This window comes from Triturus cristatus, chromosome 2_2, assembly GCF_964204655.1.
Source record: "Triturus cristatus chromosome 2_2, aTriCri1.1, whole genome shotgun sequence".
NCBI lineage: Eukaryota > Metazoa > Chordata > Amphibia > Caudata > Salamandridae > Triturus > Triturus cristatus.
Window position 1 is genome coordinate 102,483,157 of NC_140582.1, and position 20,639 is coordinate 102,503,795.

Below are 20,639 nucleotides of genomic sequence, written 5' to 3' on the forward strand. Positions count from 1 at the left end.
ACTTTTTATTTTTCGCCTTTTGTAGCACTGGCAGCAGGGGGGCGGTGCTACTTTGCCCTAATGGATGGGCCGACGCATGGTCCCTGCGTGGATTGATATACAGATTTACCACCATGATGGGAATGGTTTTTCCATCCATTATCAGGCCTACGATTTCGGCGGCCTGTACGTCATAGAAGAGATTTCACAGTTCCTCTACTGTTAGCCACAAGTCGAGTTTCATGAAGATAAGGAGGCCACCAATAGGTCTCCTGAACAAGTTATTTTTCTGAGCTGCTGTGTGGATTGAGTGGCACCCCGGAATAGAGGTAGGTGAGTGCAGTAGACCACATTTCTTGAAAGCTTAGGTTGTCCCCTGTGTTCAACTATTTAAAGGGTGCTTTTATTGTCCATCAGAGTATTTAACCTGCCAGTTTCCAGCTTATTTTTTAATGGTAGTTCTAATCACCTTTTCGATGTTCCCCCTGCTGCTAGGGATTCAGCAAGCCCTTGGTTGTAAGGGCAGCCAGTAGCCAACCCCCTGTAGATTGTTTGTTAGGGGTGTTATTAGTGTGCATTTTTTAAAGCTCCAAGTGGAGGCCAGTCCCCTCTATTGCTTGTCAGGTGTTCTGTGATCTTTTTTCCCCATATCTGGGTCATTATTTGCTTCATTCCTCAGAGTAGAACACTTGCTGTCTTTTGCTTCATGGGAGAGTTTTGCCTCTTTGATAAAATAAGTGGGTATTTTCCCGTCACTGGCTCATTGATAAGAATGCCCCACCCCTTGAATTGCTTATTTTCTGCTATGATAATTTTAGTGTCTACAATGTTGGTCTACTCTGCAAATGTGGATCTCTACAGCTGATCCAAGAGTCGGTTTTAGATTTGACTAATTTAAGGTGCTCCGATGTGAGGTTTGAAAGCCAGGGTATGTTGTTTAGGAGATGTACGATGTTTGACCTGTTTAAAGAATCCCAGGGCCCTCTCAACTTGAATTCTGGGGTAAAAATCATTACTGCTGATGTTGGGGCAGGTGGATATTCGTCTTTTTCTCCGTTAACATTGGAGCATGGCGCAGGTGGATATTCGTCTTTTTCTCCATTACCATTGAGGCAGGAGTGGTGGACTCTGGATCCCTGTTGGGTCTCCACCACAATATCCAGACTGCTCCCTTGCTTATTGGGATCGATTTGGGGTTACGGTTCTGCCACTCTAAATATTAATGATTGTGGATCATTTGCCCACGGTTTGTCATGCTGCTCTTTATAAACTTCGGCTTGAGAGGGACTTGGTTGCATCAGGGCACTACCTTGGTTGTTAGTAGTCACAACCTGTGAGAAGTACTTTGGCAAAACATTATGCATGGATTGGTTGTGGTTTCCTTTTTTGGGCCTTTGTGCGCAGAGTCAGTCAGATGCTTGTTACTGAAAGGGTGCTTTCTGAGGTGTTTGTGCCTTGCTCTTCATATGAGGTCTGTTTAGGGAGTTACTTTAGTGCTGTCTTTGAGTGGAAGATCTAATAGATGTTGACTTTCTCTGCCCTGGTGTCGTTTCTCTGCCCCCTCCCATTCATTATGATGTTTAGGCTTTCATTGTCATGAGAAGTGTCTTTGGGTGTTTTCCACCACTGGGGGTCGATTAAAGTTTGTGGCTTCTGATGTATTCTCCATTGCGTTATTATTTATCGATGGCGTATCAACTATGTTCACAACAGAACCTGTTCTGTTCAAGCTCCTCATATTGCAGCTGCTTACTGCCCTCAATGGTTGTGGGGAGGTTGCCCAATTGACTGGAGGGGGCAGGGAGGACATGTTGTACCTTCTTGCTAGAACTGTTTTGTTCACCTTTACTTATGGACCCTTGGTTTATTGGGTTGCCTTGCAAATCTACATATATTGACGTTCATGTGCCTTATCGGAAGCAGAATGGGTATAGTACGGCCAACACACCAAATGGGTGTCCTTTAATTACAAGCATTTTAATTTTTATGTGAGATGTGTTATTTCCCGTAGAAATTCAAATTGATGTTTTCCTTTTCCCCTGCAGAATGTGAAAGAGCTGGGTTGGAGGATGATGACTTTAACCATATTGAAAGGCAATGTCCTACGTTTTGACATTGGAGCGATGTTGGGGGACATGATTAGTAGGATTATGAGAGGAAAAGTCTCTTGGATACAATGGTGATGAGAGAGATTCATTGTTTTTAATATTGCTTTTTTGTCTCTTCTGTATCCTTTACATGAACTTCTTCCCAGGATAAACATGTTTATCTAGTTTAGCCGAGTGCAGCTGGGTCCATGGCAATGTAGTTGAATTGTGTGCCTAAGGAAAAGCTTCAACTGCAGAATGTTTTCCTTCCTGTTCAAAGATCATGAAAGGAAAGCATTTATCTCTCATTTAGTTTTGTAAACCTCCACCAGGGCCTGGGAGATGGTAAGGAAGTTGACGATGCATAGCTGTTTTCATATGATTAGTTATAAATACTACAAACTCTCCATTGTGCTGTCAAGGTCAGTGAAAAATGGTTTGTTGAAAGTGTAACCAGACATTGTGAGAAAGGGAGGAAACTAATCAACTACTGTTACTGATAAATGGCAAGCTGTCTGAAACTATCCTGTTACAGCTGCATTTCTCAAAGATCTTTGTGTTTTATGATAATTTTTTGTTGCGATCATATTTTTTCACTATTTCCTATGTGATTACAAATGTATAAAAGCTGAGTAGTTTGTAAGCTGAATCAGACTATCTGTTGAATGATCAGAGACTCCACTGTTGCAGCTGAAGCAGAATAAAATGATACAAGAGATTCCCCATGACTCACTCCTCTGTTATTTGAAGACTTCTTCATTTCAGCTTTACAAGTGAAGGTTGCTGGTATGACAAGAAATGTCTATTAGGTAAGTTGGCATTTTGGGGCACTTCAAGTAGGCTCAAATTTCGTTTCTTAATCCTTACTGGTTGCACAGAAAATGTGCCCCGTCATGGAAAATAAAAACAAATTAAGAGGGTTTCAGCTTTCCTTTCCCCAGTAACTGCTTCAAATGTACAAAAAAAAGGTCAACTCGCAACCTGGAAAAACACTCATTTTAGCAATATTGTGAATAAGCAGCAATGGTCAATGGTCAAAAATATAGGCAGACTGCGAAAGTGCATCATTTGAAAACCATAAGAAAAACAAGCCTACCTCAGGATGTATTTTATACAGTACCTTCTTGAAGCCGCTCTCGCAAAGGTTTTTGTAGAGTAGTCTGAATAGCTCTTGTAAACGTGTCAAAGTGATTTTGCATATCTTCAAATGTTACAGGCACTGGATGCCACTGCTCCGCTGGGGTCTTTTGTGCCTTTATTTCCCTTTCTGTTGTTGTGTAATCCTGGAGAATGTAAACACAGTGTTACCAAATATACAGCCAATATTCAAAACATAGGGTCAGTTAACACCAGCAATGCACTCTTTTTATATAGGTTTTCCACACTCCATTTTATTGCATGATCTGGTTTAACAAAGACATTTAATAATGGTGTGGTGTTTCATGTCAAAAGTGTACGATCACTCATTTCAGTTATTTCTCTGTTTTAGAGGGTGTCTTTCAACATAATTCTTGTTTCCTTAAAACCGATTTTGGACGTTTTCCCAATTTCCCTACTCTTTTGGGAAGTTATTGATGTGAACAGAAGATATGATATTGATTTTTGCAAAGCACTTTATGAAAATACAGGGCAACATTTGAAATTAGATCTATCCACGAAGCCTACAGGAGGGCACTTATGATTTTTTTCTTTTTTGCCCCAATGCCAATCTTGTTTTATTTCAAAAGGAGTGGCTTTCAGTTTATGCACTGTAAGACGAGTGATATTTGACTGATGTTGTTTTAAATGATCTTGTTCCAGATACCCCTGATGAAGGGTTGTCCCGAAATGCATTGGGTTTTTTAAATAAAGCTTGGCATGTGGAACATTTGATGCTCCTGCGTGTTTTGTGAAAGACTGCGAATGGTCAAGAAAATGAGTAAAATGGATTGAATAAATCAAGGGTGAAAAAATGAAAAAAAGAAGTGAAAAGTGGAGTAACTAAGGAGTTAAAAATGAATTTGATTCATAGATTCATTTGGCAGTGCAGCTTGAAAGGGAGCCTTGTGGTTCCTTCTTGTTCAGATTTATAATTGCAGCGCGATTGGGCAGAGCGCTAACAAGCATGCACGCCTGTACATGGTAAAAGGAAAAAACATAAATGTAAAAAATATCAAATGAAATGGATAACATGGGAGTGCATCTCACCACCTTTGTCTTGCATTATGAATGAACCTTCCGTCCAAACAGGCGAGATTGCACCGAGACTGAAAATGGAGTACTAATGCAGTGATTAAAGTGAGATCTGTATAAGGGGGGAAACTTATAAACTACAAAGGAGTTTTGTTTCTCTGTCACAAATGAGCATAATCACATGGACTTAACCATTCATTTCATGGATCACGTGGACACATCATTGTGGGCAAATTTGATTTGTCCGTTATTATACCGTCTCATGCATATTTTTATGAATGAATAAGTCTAAACACCCGAGGTGTCATTGATTTTGAAATGCTACGAATGGTCAAATGTTTGAATCATGGGAAAAGCGCGATGGGTTAGAGAAGAGTTTATTTTGATCTCTAAAGGATTTTGGGATATGGTGTACGAAATAGTTAAAGTATTAGTTGAAATCTGGTCCACATCTTACCAAGTGCATAAGATAGATCACCTGAGAGAAATTAGGTGTTTAAAAGAAAGGAGGGGCGTGGCCAAGATGGCGGAGTAGACGGACGCCTTCCCTGCCGGCTCCCGCTCCGTAGAGCCCCTAGCCTCGGTTTTTTCGCTAAATCTCCCCCCGTTTAGCGAGAGGACCTGCAGCGGGAGCAGCGGAACTCGAGCGTAAGCCGGCGAGCGGCTTACAGCACCCAAGACGTCCCGGTGACGGGCGGACCGCGGACGGAGCAGAGGCGCCGCGAGGAGGCGGGGCATCGCGCCGAGCCAGACGAGACTGCCGTCGGCTGGTGCATCACGCGAGGGACCCGGCTCGCTGGAGGGGCCCGCAGACAAGCAGCGGCGAGACACGGTCCCTTGCTGTAGCGATCGGGTGCTGACCCGAGGGACGGACTGTTACCCAGTGACCGGCGGAGGCGGGTCCTGACTCAGCAGACGTTGGGACTCCTTCGCCGGTGGAGGCGAGAGGCGACGGCGCGGCTGATCTCCCCCGGAGGCCCGGAGCGACCAGGTGCAGCCGCAACAAGTACAGACTCCCGCGCTGGGCTCTGCCAGGACGGCTGACGCGATACCGGTGTGGGGAGAACCCTCACCCACCCGGGAAATAACGGACCCGCCCCCGGTACAAGGAGGCGGCGGCCCCCGGCAGGAGAACCATCGAGTGGCTGGGAGCACCGCTGTGGAGACGAGGTGGGCCAGCGTGGAGAGTAGGGGGCAGGATTTTGAAGGGCCCCGACGGAGAGCCGGCCGCCTAGGGCTTAAGTGAGTGGCCCCTGCTGTCAGAGACGGGGAGGAAGTGCAATTGAGGCGACCAACGGCCCAGCGGGAGAGGCGACAGAGGGGGTGTTCCCCCCCTCACCCACCTGCGGCGTTTCTCTCTCGGAGCTCGCGGAGCGTGGCGGTGCTGGGGAGCGATTGGAGACCAGAGGCCCCTCTCCGCAGCGGAGAGGGACAGAGCGGAGAGTCGTGCGGCCCAACGGCCCTGGCATTGGCACTGCGACACAGTCGGAGTTGGAGGCAGGGGAGCCGGCCGTAGGAGAGTCCGGAAGAGGTGGGAAGCAGCCTCGAGCACGGAACAGGGTGGCCTTAACACTGGAGGTGCGGAGTGACCTGGCGGGAGAGTCGGAACCGGCGCCGAGTGGAGACGAGAGTGGCCCCCGCTGTACCACAGGGACGGAGATTGCGGGAAGTAGACCCGTAGCGGTGAGGGTCCAGACGACACCGTGTCCCGGTGACCATGGCCGGCAACAAAGGAGGGAGGAAGGGGGAGCGCACCCTCCCAGAACTACTAGGAAGACATCAACACCAAGCGGAACGGGGGCAGCAGTCTCCCGGCTCCTCCGGAGGTACGCAGGACGCCGGAAGCGGAGAACCTCCCCTCACCAGGTCCTTTATGGAGTCTCTCTTCAGCACCCTTAGGGAGGATTTCCAAACTCTGAAGAGTGAAGTGGCGGGTGAGGTGCGGGAGATGCGCCGGGAGGTGGATGGCCTGGGAGAGCGGGTGGCCGCGGTAGAGGACGCCGGCCACAGAAGAGACGAGGAGTTTGAACAATTGCAACAAGAAGTGTTGCGCCTCAGGGATCAGCAGATTGACCTCCAGGCACACGCTGAGGACCTTGAAAATAGGTCTAGGCGGAACAACATTAGGGTCCGCGGACTTCCACCCACGGCTGAAGGGGTGGACGTAGCAGGATATATGCAAGCCCTGTTCCGAGAGATATTGGGAGAAGCGGAAGGGTTTCCTATCTGGATTGACCGAGCGCATAGAGTGGGACCCCAACGCAGAGCGTCGGCGCCACACCCGGACATTCTGGCTTTCCTCCCGGATTTCCCGCTCAAGGAACGCATCATGGTAGAGGCACAGAAGAAGCACCCCCTGACTTTCCGGGGCCATCAGGTGGCCCTCTACCAGGACCTGTCGGCCATCACGCTGCAGAAGCGAAAAGCGTGCAAGGTAGCTACGGATTTCCTAAGAACACAAGACACGCCCTATACCTGGGGACACCCCTTTCGACTCATTTTCCGCTGGAATGGTACTATGCACTAACTACGCTCCCTGCAGGAGACTTGTGGGGTCCTAGGCATCGATGCACCAGACGCCGAGGAAGCCACGCAGCGGCGGGGGCGCTCCCGCGAGGATGGATGGCAGAGAGTCTCGGGGCGTCGGCCCCGTGGGCGACCTGCACGACCGGACTCACCCGCCAGCAGAGCCGGCATGGACGATGCGGTAATGGAGGTGGCCGGGAACACTGGCGTCAGTGACATCGCATTGACTGCATGAGGCAGCTCCGGGGGGAGATCAACACAGCTTTTTCTGCTATGCAGGTTTGGGGGCCGGGGCGGGGTGGGGGTAGGCGGGGAGGGAGTGGTGGCTCGACGTTCACTAGTATACTTCACCGAAGACCTGCTTCCCAAGGAGTGGGACTTGGACATTGATGTTTCAGAACTTGGGGGGGACGAGAGAGGTGTTGTTTGCATGTTGCCAAGAGAGGGGTGGGCGGGGGATCAGGGAGTTCTGAGGGGAGTTTGGGGGACTGGGAGGGGGGGAGGGGGCTTTGGAGGACACCGGGAGGGGGAGAAGGGAATCGGGGACACGGGGGGGGCAGTCCAGTGCGTGTCCGTAGCTGCGGCTACCATAGTGGTGTACATGCCACAATCCGTAGATTTTCAGGGGACTGGGCGGTCTTGACGACCCTCCCACATGACACATACAACATTTAAAATTGTCACGCTTAATGTCAGGGGCCTTAACAACCCGATCAAACGGCGTGCCGTTCTGTCCCTCCTAGAACACACCCAAGCGGATATCTGTCTTCTCCAAGAGACTCACCTCCTACCCCGGGACTGCTCTAGGCTGCGATCTTCCGCATTCCCTACACAATTCTTTTCATCAAACAACACTAAAACCGCGGGGGTGGCGATCCTGGTGGCCCGGCACTTTAGAGGGGAGGTACTCCATAAACACGTGGAACTGAAAGGCAGGCTCCTGGTCTACAGAGTCCGGGTGGCGGGTATCACGTTCGCAATCGGGTCCATTTATAGCCCGAACGAACGGCAAGAACGATTTCTTCGCTCGGTGCTGGAGGAGACCGCGACTGCGCAGGACAGGCATATAATCTTAGGGGGCGACCTTAACATGGTCTTTGACGGTGCCACCGATAGATCCGCCCACCGTTCCCCACAGACGGGGGAATTCTCGGCGGGATGTAGGGCTCTGCTGACGGAGATGGATGTCGGAGACCTCTGGCGTCACATGCACCCTACAGAACGGAGCTATTCGTTCTACTCGCACGCGCACAAGACGTATGCACGGCTGGACCATCTATTGGTCTCCGGGCCGGTGCGTGCGCTAGCCGCGGCAGCAGACATAGGAGTGATCTCGGTGTCGGACCACGCCCCAGTGACGGCTACCCTCTGTCTCCCGCCGACCTCCTGTCCCCCACGGGTCTGGAGTCTGCGGGATGCACTGCTCAGTAGACGAGACGTGGTCGAGCAGGTAACGACGGCGGTACAGGACTACTTGTCCCACAATGAGAACTCAGACACGTCTCGGGCGACCCAATGGGCGGCTCTGAAAGCGGTGCTCCGGGGGGAATTTATCGCGATTTCCTCGGCGGACAACGCCAACAGGAGGGAGAAGCGCGAGGAGCTTACGCAGAAGGTCCGTGAATTGGAGCATATGCACAGCCGGACGGGAGCCTCCAGGATCTGGCGGCAACTCCAGGGGGCGAGAAAACTCCTGACGGCCTTAGATATGGATCGTGCGGAATACGCGGCACTGCGCCTCAAGCATGCCTATTACACGGGGGGAGACAAATGTGGCAGACTGTTAGCGAGTAAGCTTAGGGTCGCCCGTCAGAAACACACGGTGCAAGCGATCTCTGACCTTACGGGGTCCACGGTCACAGAGGATGCTCACATAGCGGAACGTTTTCGTAGGTATTATGCAGACCTGTACGCTGGAGATCCCCCGGATGCTCTCGCAACGCGGGGGTATCTAGATTCGGTCTCTTTACCGTCCTTAACGCTCTCCCAGGCGGAGGCACTTGAGAGGGAAATTAGACCTGAGGAAGTGATATCTGCGATAGCCCGCCTCGAACATGGGAAATCCCCAGGCCCGGACGGCTTTACGCCACTCTTTTATAAAACGTTCTGTGCACTACTGGCGCCCATCCTCACGCGACTATTTAACACCTTTGCGACACCGGGCGCAATCCCACCGGATTTGTTGCGAGCGTCCCTGGCGGTCATCCCCAAGCCGGGTAAGGACAGATCACACTGTGGCTCCTATCGGCCAATATCTCTCCTTAATATCGAGCTCAAATTATACACGGGGATCTTAGCGGCGCGTCTCGCCCCCCTCTTGCCAGGGCTTATCGACCCAGATCAGGCAGGGTTTATCCCCGGGAGGCAAACGGTCGATAACACCAAAAGGATCACTCATCTCATTGAGAAAGCGTCGCGAATCCGGGGAGAGAGGATGTTGCTATTGGTGGACGCCGAAAAAGCGTTTGATCGCGTACATTGGCCGTTCCTGGAACAGGTGTTGGAGAAGGTAGGGGTGAGAGAGAAATTTCGCCACATGATTTTTAATTGCTATAGATCCCCAACGGCCATCGTAAGAGTCAACGGGTACAGTTCCAAGAGCTTTGACATTGAAAGAGGCACGAGACAGGGGTGCCCACTGTCACCCTTACTCTTTGCATTATATATGGAACCCTTTGCACAGCGGATCCGGGATAACCCGGCGGTGAAAGGGGTGAAGTTTGGTGGCTTTAGTCATGCAGTCAGCCTATACGCTGACGACGTGATACTCTCCTTAGACGACCCGCTCTCGGCCTTGCCGGCTTGCATTGAAGAATTGACCTCCTTTGCCGAGGTGGCAGGATTTAAAATGAACATGGGCAAGTCGGTCGCCTTGGATCTCTCCCTGGCGCCGGCAACCAGGACCCTCTTACAACACCGGGTCCCAATAGTCTGGTCCCGGGATCCGGTACCCTACCTGGGGGTCCTCCTGGCCCCGACCCTGCCCACGATGGTATTGGCCAATTACACCGCCCTGGGCCGGAAAGTAAGGGATGAGATAACACGCCGGGGACGTGGCACCCTGTCACTACTGGGCAGGGTGGCAGCGGTCAAGATGACAATTTTGCCTCAGATCCTCTATTTGTTTCGGGCACTTCCGCTGCGCCCGCCAGCGGGTTGGCTCCGGCAGATGCAGTCGGATCTGGGACGCTTCATTTGGCAGGGCAAGAAGCCCAGAATGCGGAGAGCACTTTCATTACTGGCACCGGAGGCGGGAGGGCTCGGAGTCCCGGACCTCCGCAAATACTTTCACGCGGCGCAGTTGCGATACCTGGTGGAGTGGAGCAGATGGGAGTCGGATAAACACTGGCTCTTCCAGGATCAGGCGGTGGCGGGGCGGCCGCTACAGGAGGTACCGTTTTTACGCAGAGCTCACCGCCCCGCTAACTTATATGCCTCCTTTATCACCAGAGTGCATCTCCAAGTATGGGATACCACGAATCTGGCACACGGGTTGACCACGTTCCCCTCCCCACTGACGCCTTTGGCAGATAACCCGGAGTTTGCTCCAGGGATGGAGAGGGGCGCGTTCGGACGCTGGCGAGAGACAGGCTGCAGGGCCCTGTGCCACCTGTACGATGCAGAAGGGATTATCCCCTTTGCGGACCTCCGACGAGACTACGCATTGCCGGAAACCGAGAGATTACGGTATCTACAGGTTCGCCACTGGGCGTTACACCCCCAGGTGCGCGAAACAGCGGACAGACGACTCCTCCCTTACGAACGCTGGCTGTTAACACGCACGTCCGACACCAAACTCATCAGCGACCTGTATCGATTCCTCCAAGTGCCCCCCTCGCACTTTTACAACCCGGGACGGGAGCGATGGGAGGGGGAGCTGGGTAGGACCCTGAGTCACGAGGAGTGGGGACAGATAGCTTACAGAGCTAGGCACTCGGCATATCATGCGGGCCTTACTGAAACCCTTACTAAGGTCTCCACATTTTGGTATTACACGCCAGCACGTATACACGCCATGGACAGTAGTAAAGAAGACACCTGCTGGAGGGGATGTGGACAGGTGGGTACACTGACGCATATCCTGTGGGACTGCCCCTTGCTTGCAGCTTACTGGAAGGAGGTGATCGATGAGGTTGACTCCCACTTTAGGACTGAGTTGCCGCGCTTCCCAGCTTATATAGTGCTGGGCCTCCCCAACGACCTGATGTATCCCTTGAAATCCCGCAGAGGCAGGCAGATTGCCATTGCGCTGGGGTCTGCCATTCAAAATATCCTGGTGCACTGGCGCTCACCCACACACCCCACGATCACGAGCTGGTTGCATAGATTATGGCATGTGTTAGGCATGGAGAAACTGTCACTGACAGTGCAGGGGGACACGGAGACGTTTAATGACCTTTGGCAGCCGTTTCGGTCCCTACTGGTCACAGAATTCAGGGAACTGACCTGCCCCAGATACCTACGCCTCTTGAGGCTCACTACACAGGAGGACCCCGCCCCTTGACGGGGCTTGATGTAAGAGCATGATGAGGTCCTCGGCCGCAGTGATAAAGCCTAGCGGGATACACTGGACGCACGCACTGGACGGGGGTGGAAGGAGGTAGGGGTGGGGGAGGTAAGGGAGGTGTGGGTGGGGGGTTGAGGTGAGGGAGGGGGGAGTTGAGATGGGATTGAGTTTTGTTCTTTTCATTGTCGGAGTGTCATGGCAGATGGCAGTCCTGCTGGACCAGTCTAAGTCTTGATGCCTGCTGCGGGGACAGGGCCCGCCCTCGCCAAATTAGGGCGATTCGTTGAGGGGTGCCCCGCGGGTCTGATTGCACAGGACACACGCCACACTGATTGCAGCCTACAGCACTCCCTTTAGTATGAGACGCGGCCGGCCCTGAGGGGTTGTAGGCGACATGCTGTGTTAACACTGACCTACACACGGGGCTAGATGGGAGTGAAGATATACCGCTCCTCCGACGCAGTAATGAGCCGGCCCGCAGGGTTGTAGGCGGAAGCTGCTGATGCTGCCAATGACACTTTGTTCTTGTTAAAACCAATAAAAGATTTAAACATAAAAGAAAGGAGAGGAAACAGCAAACTGTTACCAAGAAATTATACCGAATGAGGTTTTGATGAGTTAGAGAAGCATTTGTCACGGTAAGCATTGTGGAGTTTGTTGGAGGTTAGTGAAACAACTGGATTTCTATTTACAAGTAAGGGGACACGAGCGCACTTTAATCCAGCATTTTCCTAGCATAGAGATAAAAAGGTGAACAAAGGGTCATGAATTGTTAAAAAACCATGGAAGTTTTCACCTGATACACGCACAGCGCGGGGGTAATGTGGAGACTTGATTATGATTGATGTTGAAACTGAGGATGAAATAGCATTGAAACGTTTAGTTAGCTTGAAGTGTTTAAGCAATTTTATTTCAAAAGGAGTGTCTTTCAGTTTATGCATTGTATAATGTGTGATATTTGACTGATGTTGTTTTAAATGATCTTTTTCTAGATACCCCTGATGAAGGGTTGTCCCAAAATGCATTGGGTTTTTTAAATAAATCGTGGCATGTGTAACATTTGATGCTCCTGGTATTTTGTGAAAGACTGCGAATGGTCAAGAAAATGAGTAAAGTGGATTGAATAAATCAAGAGTGAAAAAATGAAAAAAAGAAGTGAAAAGTGGAGTAACTAAGGAGTTAAAAATGAGTTTGATTCATTGGATTTGTTTGGCAGTGTAGCTTGGAAGGGAGCCATGTGATTCCTTCGTCTTCGGCTGCTTGAGAATATTGCCATATCGTTAAGGCTTTTAAGTGATCATAAGTGCTACACATTTTTGGATGCTTGGATGTGGGAAGCTACTTAAGGCTGAGCATTTTTCTTCACATATGTGGAATAATGGAGGTTCCCTTGAATTGAAAGAATGCATGTTATTTATATCAAGAAACATTTTAGAAAAAAGGTACACAACTTTATACGTTCCAACGAATAAAATGGAAAGGCACTTTGTATGTGCTAAAACTGAATTACAAAGTTGATGACTGTTGGGGAAACTGCAAACTATAGACAAGAGATGGGGGTATTTTCCTTGTGAATGTTTTACAATTAAAAAATGCATTGTAAATGAGAGCGAGGGGAGAGGATGTGGCCTACCAGCTAGGGCGATTGACATCGAAGCTGGGGAACCGGGTTCGAGCCTTGGCAGGGACGCTCAACATCCTTTGATTCTGGACACTTAATCTCCCCCTGCCTCTGAAAAAAATGAACGTGTCCCTCTGTAATGCAACTGGTGCTCATGTAAAGTGCTCTAATACCTTCGGGTCTAGTTCACGTTATATAAAACAAAAAAATATATATATATATATTAAGGGGCTGAGAATTGTTTGCAAGGTGATTATTGTAAGTGGGGAATAGGGCTCAGTGTCCCTGGAATCAATTTAACTTGTTCTTAAGAACTGTTTAACAGACAACATTCGTGTACAAAAAACAAGTGTTTACAAAGAAAATAGGCATTTTATCAGAGAAGTGTTAATGGATGAAATACAATGATACCTTTTTGTTTGTGTAGCGTCATGAGACGAGTATAAATCTACAGCTAAAAAAATAAGAACTATAATAATAAAAATTATATAACAAATATAAAAATGATATACAGTGCATCAATGTGTGCTTGAGGTAGCACAGTCTTATCAAATGTTACCATAATCCCAGCAGAATTCATTAAAATACTCACTGGAGATAGACTTCTGCTTATACCCAGGATGTAATCTGGTGAGGTGGAATAATGAGGTAGGTTAGTGTTCCTAGAATGCAGTGCAGTCCAGTGGCGACTGGCACGGATCCGGGGTGAATAAAAAATACACTTACCTTTTCCCTGCGTCCCTTCTCAGTCGTCTCTCTGCATCTCTTCTGGCCGGAACCAAGCAGGAAGCACACAAGCTCTCCTAAGCCAATCACAACTGTGCAATGCAGTGTTGTGATTGGTCTGAGTGCTGTGGTTCAGTGCTCAGACAGGCAGTGGGAGGCTGGGCATGTTCTCCACCCAGGCTGTAATACAGCCTGGGTGGAGAACATACAAAGTGCGCATGACTGTTTGGCCGGCTCAAGCCGGCCGGACAAAAAGTCATGCACCCTTGATAAGTGCTCACCATCCCTCCCCCTGCTCTGTGAGCAGAGCAGCCCTTCCCACAAAGCTTTTTATTTGCATTTTTTACACTGCTGAAAAGCAGTGGGGTGACTCTCCTCTACCTTAGCAGAGGAGCAGCCACTGGTGCAGTCTGAAAAGGTTTGGTGGGATGTGTCTTCAGAACAGTGTGGTGTATCAAATCATTGGAAGGCGGTGCAGTTTGGTGAGCTTGTGTCTGTATGATATATTTTACAGAACATTATTGGTTTCATCACAAAACCTGTTCTCGAAGTGTTAAACAATTAATTTGTGCAAGCAGTTATACATTGGGGACACCCAGTGAATGTGCTGCTGGTGGAAATGTTATTTCTAGACATTTAGTTGTGATATTTACCTGCAGCCATGGTAAAGCATATATTCAGAACAGCACTGGTTTACCTTTTCCATGTGTTAAAAGCTTTGTAAGTCAAATGAAAATAACCTTTGGAGTTATCATAAACGACAGAGATAATGTTGATTTTCAGACCATTAGTAAGAGGCCTGATGTAGCACTTGTCATTTGCAAAATTCTATCTTCTATCATATGGGTTGTGACATCCTACTCTGAACTGGAGAGGAGTTTTGACAGCATTTAGGAGTCTTGATTGACAGAGTATGAATGTATTCCATCCCAGAACGTAGCTCTGCTCACATGTGAGTGAACACTAATATAAAAGGAGAAAAGGGGTGGTGGGGTTTCCCTTTGTCAGGTTTTTTAATGCCTGGCATGTATTTGTATGTCCAGCCTGCTAAACATATTGAGAGATGCATTGAAGCCATGTATTGTTACCTTTCTGAAACACTGTTCCAGGGATCCTGCTTGGGAGCAGAACTGTGCCTTGGGCTTGGGAGAACAGGATGTCAGAATGTAGGGACTGAGTCTCTCTACCACGTCAGTACCTGAAGGCCCAAATCTGACTAGCACACCGTGTCTCACCTAAATTCCTAACCTTTATAGAGTAGCAGGTAATTTTGGCAAACCTTGAGCATGAATCTATGGTCCCCAAGGGAACAGTGGAAATAGATCACCTTTCGATTCTCACTCATGCTTGTCCACTGTAAACAAAAGAAAGACACAAAGGAAGTTTACAATATATTTATTGAAACTTTCCTCGCCTTTTTTGAAGTAAGTGTGCTGCGATAAGTAGGCACTTAAAACTAAGCATTGTAATCAACATTACTAGCAGGTTGTAAACAATGAACAACCCAACCATGGCAATTAATATATCTATCTAGCCCTACCTTCACTATGTGAGCACAGGCGCATAGTTGTGATCTCTGGGATTAGAACCGGACCACATACCTGGTGTGTGTAGTTAGGAGGTTCACATCATAGGTGTAAACTCAGTTTATGCAAGGCTGCTGCCTCTGTACCAAGCCAGGTCTCTCTACTGGAATTCTCCGATCTGCCCCCCAGTTTATATCATAAGAACTACTGTTAAAATTCTACAGCTGTGCTACCATGTTATGTCTATAAATGACTGGGCACAAGAAAACAGTACACTATGTTGGTCGACCTTGGACGAGATGTTCAGACTCAATCCAAAGAAGTGTCACTGAATAACAAATAATATGTGCAGCATATGTCTAAAATAATATCATGTCACATTAAACCAAATTAATTATGTGTGGCTGTGCAAAGGTGGGGCAGCCTAAAAAACTTATATGTGCAACTAAAAGTAAACCAAAGTGGGCCCAAAAGAGAAATCACCACAAAATAAACCTAAAATGGCAAACACATAACTAAATAATTTAGAAAGTATGTGACAGCTGTCTAAATGTATTTAGAATAGGCATTAAAGCAAACAGATAAATAATTACTGCCTTTCAAAATAATCTTAATAATTTTACACAAATTCTCTTCTTTTTCACCTGCCAGCTTTTGGCTGTTCCAGAATAGCAAAACATAAACACATGGTAGTTATTTGTTTCTAATGAAAGGTGAGAAACATAGAAAGAGAGAGAAAAGAAGAGACCTGTGGAGTCCCAATCTCAGGAACATGTCTCTCATACTTCAGTTTATTCACAATAGTGTTTTCAAAAGCAATGCCAAATGCACATGGCTTCATAAAGGTGGGCTGCAGGAAACTTAAGCCATGGTCAAAGGAAGTAGGTAACATCAACAGAGGAATTCTGAGTCAAAAGTTAAACTGGAATTCAGGGAGGCAGCAGGAGAAACAACACAGCAAACAATACCGAATCGTAATCCAGAGGCAAGTAAGACTTCAGGCAACCACTGAGCAAAAAAACAAATTCCAATGTCAGAGTTAAGGCAACTAGTCAGCAAACAAAGCCATATCATAATACAAAGATAAATCAACGTCAGGCAAGAAAGTCAGGGAACAGAGAAGGGAAACAAATCCTCAAAGGTGAGGCCCACAATACCTATGATTGAGCTGAACTGATAGCGAAGGAGCCACAACAGTAAGTTGCCAAGCACCTTCCTAAGGGAGGTAGACAGCTTATAAAGCCCTGCTGCTACTTAGGGCCTAGAGGTCCATCCTCTTGACCTTCACCAAAGGTGATCCTAAAATCCAGGCACCATAAACTGGTTTTTCATAGACAAATATACTTTCTAATACAGATTGTATGATGACCAGAAACACTACCACTACTAAAAAGAAATTCCCGCCTCCACAAAACCCCTGTATTCCTGGCAAGTTTAAAGTACAGGTAGGAGAGGTTTTTCACTCAGAAAACTAATGAAAATGCACTTAACATTCATCAGCTGCTAATAACACTGGAGAGGTATCAGAGGGGCAAGTGAATGATGACGCTATGCCAGAATATGCCACAGCAACATCAACACTGTGGGCTTCTATTCTAGGCTATGTGATGAGTGTTCAAAGGACTGGCATTTTCTTTCCCACTTCAGTAAACATCAAAGGGATTTATTCAGAAGCAAAACCAGCAAAGATAAGAGTTTAATCATCTTTAATTAGCTATGAAAGGAGATCATAAAATTGTCACACCCTGTATGAATAGTTTGTGTTAGGAGCTATCTGTTCAGAGGACAGTACTGATTTGATGTAAGTCATGCATTAGGTATATATGGTCCCTGGTTTAATGTCCTCAGATGTGTCACAGTACAGTTTAAACTACAGGTAAGGCCATCATTTCTTTTTCAACTACATCAGTGGTGTGATCCAAGTTGCAATGTCTGTAACTGACTAGATACCCTCTGTGAAAAACAGAAACTGTAGAACCTAATTACCAATTTTTCAAATGCACACGGGCAGCATTTAGAATGAGGTTGCCTTCCTCCAATGTCATACAAACTTTGTCTAGCTGTTCACAAGACAAACACTCTTTAATATGCCTTTTGTGTGGATAACCACCTTTAATATTGCAGCAATGAAACACAGCAACATGTAATCCATTAAATCAGTAGAAATCAAGGAGGAAGAAAGAAGATATGATGTATCGCAACTGGAGGCCTAGCTCTAGAGCGTTGTTCCCATTAGCCTCATCGATTGGATGTATCATTTAATTTATAGTGGGAGTGGGGCACAGATTCCTTAGGATAGCCATATTGGGTTGCTCCTGGTTGATCTTTCGCTCGTTGCGTACACGACTTGACGTGCTCCATTTTTCCGCTTTAGACCTCAGATTAAATTGAGAGCGTCTACAACGTTATCGAAACCTGAGACGATAGAATTTATCAGAACTGAGATTAACTTGAGAATCTACACAACGTTACTCATTTGAGAAACGAGTGATTCCTCATTTGAAAATTAACGAAAGACTCACCTATACGGCTTTTGATTTTTCCCATTGGCTAAAGAAATTAGTAAGCCACGCAAGGGGTCAATATTTTAAATCATATAGTCCTGAGGATGGTCTTATCAAGGAAACTGTAAAGACCGAAACGTCGACTTCACACTGTTTTCCAATGAACTAACTGTCTATGATTTTGTGAAAAAGTGTTTGACCAATTATTAAGTGAAGACTTGAATTATTCAATTATTTTCTTTCACTTTATAAACAATTGCTGCTATGTAAAGTACCCTTTTGAATTATGATTATAAAATTTAATTTTTAATACACACCTACTCTTTTGATTATTTTGTTTATGTCTTCTCTCCTCCTTAGCCTAGTTAAGATCAATTTGTATTGATATGCTCTCATTTATCTGATGAACATTCTGAGAAATTAAGTTGATCTAAAATCTTATAAATAACAGTGACTAAGACCGTAGGGATACAACTAACCTTCCTTTGATTAATGTCCAAGAATTCGTTATATTCATTGAATAAATCCCTTGAAGGCGCCTTCTTACCCATTCATTTGTATTTGCCCAAGCCCTCAAGGGTATATTGGGTTGTCCATTACACGTATTTTACTCCTGGTTGATACAGGCATTCTTTCCCCCTGAATTCTCCTTATTGACTATTGATCACATTTTACTGAAAAATACAGCCAATGGATGCCTCATTAGTTCTTGGTCTTTTGGATGCCCTGAACCTTTGCATGTTCCTAGCTGTGAAATGCTTTATTTTTACTGGTGAGGAAAAGCATGGTGGGTGACAGGGTGGACAGCGCCCTTGATGCCTATGTTGATCTGGACTGGAATAATAGGTGCTATAAAAAAATGAATTTTTGTTTATTGTGCATAAGTGGCCTACTTACTAACAAGTAAATGATAGAACAAGCATAGGACATATGCAAATTGATGACTGGTTTGCATTTAAGCCAAATAACTGGGTAGACAAAAGTGATCTGGAACGTAATTACATTGCCTCACATCGGAGATACTGTTGCAAACAACACAGAGATAGAAGCTCAAATTAAGTAGGAGAATGATTTCATAGTTGAAAGAATTCCGATTGGATCTATCAAAAAAGGTTATTTGGATGGGCATCCAGTTGGCTGTTTGCCAATGAACAACATAGGGAGGCATACCTTTTTAACGTAATCATCTCACCTTCTAAATGAACTTCCTCCCTGTTACCTTCCCTCAGCCAACCTGTTGGAGTCCTAATGGTTCATTTGGTACTGATCCTACTCACATTTTGCCCTTAACCATGGCCTTGCATCTCTCAGAAACGATATATTTTAAGCATACTATTTAGGCAAACACTTCTTGCGTTTTTTCTGCCTAGTGATTCATACAAGGGTGAGACAAAATCTAAGTGAGATTTATCACGCCACGCAAGGCAACCTTGCGAGGCCCTGCATGGCGTGATAAATCTAGAGTACCACAAGCAGTATGGAATGTAATGGGTCCCCCTGCAAGGTACGTGCTGAGGGGGCCCCCCGCACCGAGGGGGTTGAAGGGGCCTGTTTTACATCACTGAGCGCAAGGCAGTGCAAATCGATGCCTTGGGTTAATCTGCACCATGGAGGCATTCCATGGGTGGCGCATGGGTGTTCCCACACATCCACTCATGGAATTTGGCACATACCCAGATTTACCATTAGTGACCGGCCTAGGAATGCGTCAAAATGCTATACCCTCCCAGATGAGGCGTAATGAGTAGAAATATAGTTATTTGTTCTTACTTCTTCATCTTTCCATGTGTGCCGCATTATGCAGCACACATAGAAAGAGGAAATGCCTCTCAGGATTGTTTTTGTGCAGGAAGGTGTTTCTTCCTGCACAAAAAACAATCCTGCCTACAACACAGGCACCCTTGCACCATGACGCAAGGGTGCCTGTGTTGGTGCTAGGCAGTCAAAAGTGCGCCAGTGATAGGAAAGGATAAGAATGTACCATATAATGGTGAATACAGTACATTCCTGCCCTCTCCCTTTCATGCAGTGCAGAGCAGCAAGGTGGCGTGCTGCATTGAGTTACGTGAAACCTTGATAAATATGGGCATAATGTCTAATGAATTTCTATCAACATCGTACAGGAAACTATGGCATTTGGAAATAAATCATAGAGATGCAAGGCTTTTATATGTTAAAGTATTCAGTCTACTGGACAATTAACTACAGCAAACCACCAGCAAAGTGGCATGGGAGTTGAGTGTATCTGTATGAGTAAATGGTAGAATGTTAGAGTGTGTGTAATTTCCCTATGTCATTCACATCTGTCAAGCAGCATTCGGAGTCAGTGTTGGCTGAAGCTGTTAGGAGAATGCCGTTGAGGAAAGCTGTGGTGTTACGGCCACAGCTGCCAACTTTGGAATTGGGAACAAGGTTCGATTTGTGGCATCAGCTGAATGTTCACGTAATCTCCACTTGCATAGAACAAAATGAATCTGACCTTGTGTAATGTTTTCTGGGACTCAGGTAAAGCGCTCTAATGCACTTGGGCTAAGTTTGCTCTATATAAAATGGCAAAAAACTAAAAAAGCTGTGAATGAGGAATTAGTGTTGTTTTTCATAAACTTCACTTCAAGTCCATATCATAGTCTTCATAATTTCACATACGACCCTGAAATATAGTGAGGCAATAGGATGTAGTAGCCACTATTAGAAATGTACTATAGACCATTACTTGTAAAAGTGGCGTGAAGAAAATGAGGATACAGATATCCTAAGGGGTTCCTAATAGCTTTATATAAAGAATTTTGCTTTTCTATGAAGACTTTATAGGGTGATTTTGTATGTGGTGTTGAGAGTATTCTACATGCTACTTGCCAATTACGAAATACACCTGAAAAAAACTCATCCAAAATTGATACACAGATACTTGTGGGTTCACCTATGCAAATTCAGATATCCCACATATATGTGTAAGACAATTGGAGCACCAACATCCACAAGGCAAATATT

The 20,639-nt window shown here is 46.6% G+C and overlaps 1 protein-coding gene across 1 annotated transcript in view; it reads right to left on the minus strand.

Moving 5' to 3' along the window:
• Nucleotides 1-20,639, minus strand: part of TRIM14 (tripartite motif containing 14) — a 149,826-nt gene that overhangs the window by 87,782 nt on the left and 41,405 nt on the right. The window contains exon 4 of the mRNA XM_085641111.1: nt 3,187-3,349. Coding sequence (XP_085497237.1) covers nt 3,187-3,349 — 163 coding nt within the window. The remainder of the gene's footprint in view (nt 1-3,186; nt 3,350-20,639) is intronic.